Source organism: Manacus vitellinus, unplaced genomic scaffold, assembly GCF_001715985.3.
Source record: "Manacus vitellinus isolate BGI_N305 unplaced genomic scaffold, ASM171598v3 scaffold_38_pilon, whole genome shotgun sequence".
Classification (NCBI taxonomy): Eukaryota; Metazoa; Chordata; class Aves; order Passeriformes; family Pipridae; genus Manacus; species Manacus vitellinus.
The window spans coordinates 6,923,954-6,927,509 of NW_021940526.1; the positions used below are offsets into that span (position 1 = coordinate 6,923,954).

Below are 3,556 nucleotides of genomic sequence, written 5' to 3' on the forward strand. Positions count from 1 at the left end.
CTGTTTTGGTGGAAAACTGGGAAATTAGACTCTTTCCGTCTTCCCACCGCTCAGGCAGGGTGTTCCTAATCACAATGCAGGCTCCCTGTGCCTCAGCCTGACTTAGGAGGGAGCGACTATCCTCGTTTTCCAGACTAGCAATATCCACACCGAGTGTGTTTGTGGAATCTGGATTGTTACATTTTGGCAGCTTTGCTGTCCTGGGTTTTGGGTCTGGAAAACCAGCGTCCTCTTGCTCCAGACCCACTGCTTGGCCTCCAATGAGCTCAAGGCCCGCCAGCAACTTCTTATGTTTTTGCCTGTCCCAAAGTTTCCTCTGCACAGGAATCGCCACAACCTGGGAAGAGCTCCTCAGGTCGGGGTTCTCCTCGTGCTGGATGTGAGGCCACTGGGATCCACCATTTTCACCCCTCTGTCCTTTCAGGTGGAGGCTCAAATCCAAGCCCTTCCTGCCCTCTGCTTTCACTTCTTCACAGATGTCAAGCAGATCCTTGCATTCCAGCCTCTCGGCTATCTCCTTCATCCGCTGGAGTTTTTCCGCTTCGATCTCCACTTCCGCGGTGTAAACGAACTCCAGGAAGGAGGTGAACTCTTCCGTGTAGATGTCCTGCAGGGTCACCGTGCAAGTCTTGGTGTCCAGCATCTCCTCGTGCAGGAAAAGCCCCTTGAAGTAGTTGCTGGAAGCTGCCAGGACAGCTTTGTGAGCCAGGAACTCCTCCTGAATTCCCAGGTGCTGGGTGAGAACCGTCACGTCACAGAGGTGCCCGAACTGGTACAGGGAATGCAGTGCCCTCAGGAGGTTGGGAGCGGCGACCTTGGACTTCATCAGGATTTTCTTCTTCTCCATCCTGCCAGAAGAAACACACAAATGTTTGAATGGGCTCCCTCTTTCCCATTTTTCCATTCAAGTCTGACATCAGTAAGCCCGGTGGAATTCCGTACCCTAATTCCTCCCTGCGAGAGGCGGTGAAAACCTCAAGGTTATCCCTGTCAGCACAACCACCATCAGCAAACACATATGGCTTATTTCAGCCTCAGACTTGGATTTATCCCCGAGGAAAACCCTTTGGAATGAATATTCCGCAGCACGAAAACGTGAGCAACGTGACTGGCCGGGATTAAGGATCAATCATTCCTCACACAAGCACTTTCCAACAGCAGAGGTGACAAGGATTTACAGCAGAAGCCAGGCCCCTTCAGACCCTGGAAGGCTGAAGACCCATGGAATCTTCAAGCCTCCTTACCTGGCTGATCCACAATCCCCTCACTCCCCCACTGCCAGCAAGTTCCCAGATGTCTCCTCAGAGAAAACAATATTCCTATAGGGAAACTACTTAGGAAAAGGAACTGGAGGAAAAGGCCAAACCAAGCACGGGATGAAACATGGATTCACAGAACCACTGAGGCTGGAAAAGACCTCCAGGATCACTGAGTCCAACCTTTGACAGGTCACCACCGTGGCAACTAAACCATCTCCCAGAAGCTGGAAATTGAGGGGAAGGGGGCAAAATAGAGTTGTCTAAATCCTATTGGGAAAGGACTCCTCGTATTCAGACTCCTACTGTGTCATTCCCACAGCCAGAAGGGATCTTTGCAACACTCCCAACTCAACACCTTCCAACTATTCCCCACGTGGAGACACAACCCCCACGGCTCCTCCGGCACACTTGGAAGCCGCACAAAGAAGTGCGGATCCGGAGGTTCAGCCCACAAACCCACAAAAGCTCCCACTTAATCTGCTCCCTTAATGTTTTCCAGCAGGATATCCTTGGCTTCTGGGCTGACCCCAGGGCTGTGGAGCTTAAAGAAATCAATGAGCACGGCACGTGCTAATTTCCTCCTGCTCCTCTGTAAGATTCCCATCTGCGATAAGATCCCGATCCGCGCTCCCGCGGGAGCTCCGCTAACACCGGGATCTGATACAAAGCCAGATGGCAGAGATACATTCCAAGATCATCTCTTAGTTCATCTGGTTCTGGATTAAACCACCCTGGAAACTGCTGGCTGAAGTGTCTTTCCAATGAAAAAAAAATGCCACAAATTAATCAATTCCCACCATTTTTTCCTTCGGGAAAAAAAAAAATTGAGACTCGGGGGTTTAGTTCCTATTTGGAAACTTTAGTTTTCCAAAGTGCTGCTGAATCTCTATGTCTCCAAAACACTCACTTCAAGAATTTAAATGACAACAACATTTTTTTCCCCCATATTTTATGGATTTGTTTGTAACTTCTTTCCAGCTTTTTTTGCCTGGCAGTAAGCGAATAAATACTTTTTAAAAATGTGCAAGATTTGCAGAAAACATAATTCATCCAACAGATTAACTGCAAAAGCACTTTAATTTTGCCAGAACTGACGCAAAACTCAAACCATATTTCAATTCAATTACAGCTCCTGATAAGGAACTGGAATAAGTGCAGTTGGAATTAGTACAAGTGGAATTGGTGCAAGTGGAATTGGTGAAACTGCTTTAAAAAATAAAGGCCAACAGTGGCTCCCAAAGTCCAAGAAGAGATTTATATTTGTATATATTTTTTATAATTTTTTTCCATGAGGTAATTATCACAGTAAAGGAAGAGTTTTTTATAGGAAAGACAGTAAATATTCCCACAATAAAATCCTGTTATCCACATAAATCCACCTTGCTTTTCCCTCAAGTCTTTCCAATTACATCTTAATTTTCTCTTTAGACAGGGGAAGAGGAAGTTTTTTCTTAATTTATTATCTTTCCCAGGAAGGATTCCTTTAAACTCTCAGTAACTGCATGTGCACAAACAACAAAGGGCTCCAACAGGGATCAAAATGAGAATCCCTGGAATTCTGGTAAACAGCCAGAAGAACCTTAAAAATGGACTGTGACAATAAAAATATATTTACAGCAGTGAGACAACAAGGTAACAGGTAAGAAACAGTATCACCAGGAGATAAATAAAAGCTGGAGTTGCTCCACTGTGTTAATCCCCTGGAAAATTCCTCACAGGAATTCCCACAGGATGCAGATACATAAAGTTAGGTAGGTCAGGACACTGAGCAAACAGTAACAGGTTTCCAGCCTGTCTGGGGACTTCTGGATAAGCTGAGGAACATCCAGAGCAGCTCCACTTATGTTCCAGAGAACTTCCATTGGTGCCCCAGAAAAATCTCCATTTATCTTACAGAGAATTTCCATTTACCCTCCAAAGCATTCCCATTCATTCTCCAGAAAAATCTCCAGTTGCCCCCAGAAAAGTTTCCATTTCTCCTCTAAAGCATCTCCATTTATCCCCTAAAGTATCTCTAATTATCCTCTACAGTGTCTCCATTTATCCTCCAGGAAAATCTCCATTTATGCTCCAGAGAGCCTCCATTTATTCTCCAGACAAAATTCCATTCCTGTTCCAGAGAATCTCAATTTATCCTCCTGGGCATACCCATTAATGCTCCAGAAAAAAAGTTCAATTTATCCTTTAGAGTATCTCCATCTGCCCACCAGAAGAACCTCAATTTATGCTCCAGAACAATCTCCATCCATCCTCCAGCACGCTGCTGGCCAAATTCCTCCAAAAGTCTTAAACTTTGG

General features: G+C 45.6%; 1 protein-coding gene across 1 annotated transcript in view; it reads right to left on the minus strand.

Annotated features, from left to right (window-relative positions):
• LOC115307094 (GDNF-inducible zinc finger protein 1-like) overlaps window positions 1-857 on the minus strand; it is a 5,380-nt gene extending 4,523 nt beyond the window's left edge. The window contains exon 1 of the mRNA XM_029961650.1: window positions 3-857. Within this exon, the coding sequence (XP_029817510.1) occupies window positions 3-847 (845 nt within the window). The 5' untranslated portion in view covers window positions 848-857. The remainder of the gene's footprint in view (window positions 1-2) is intronic.
• Window positions 858-3,556: the final 2,699 nt, after the last annotated feature.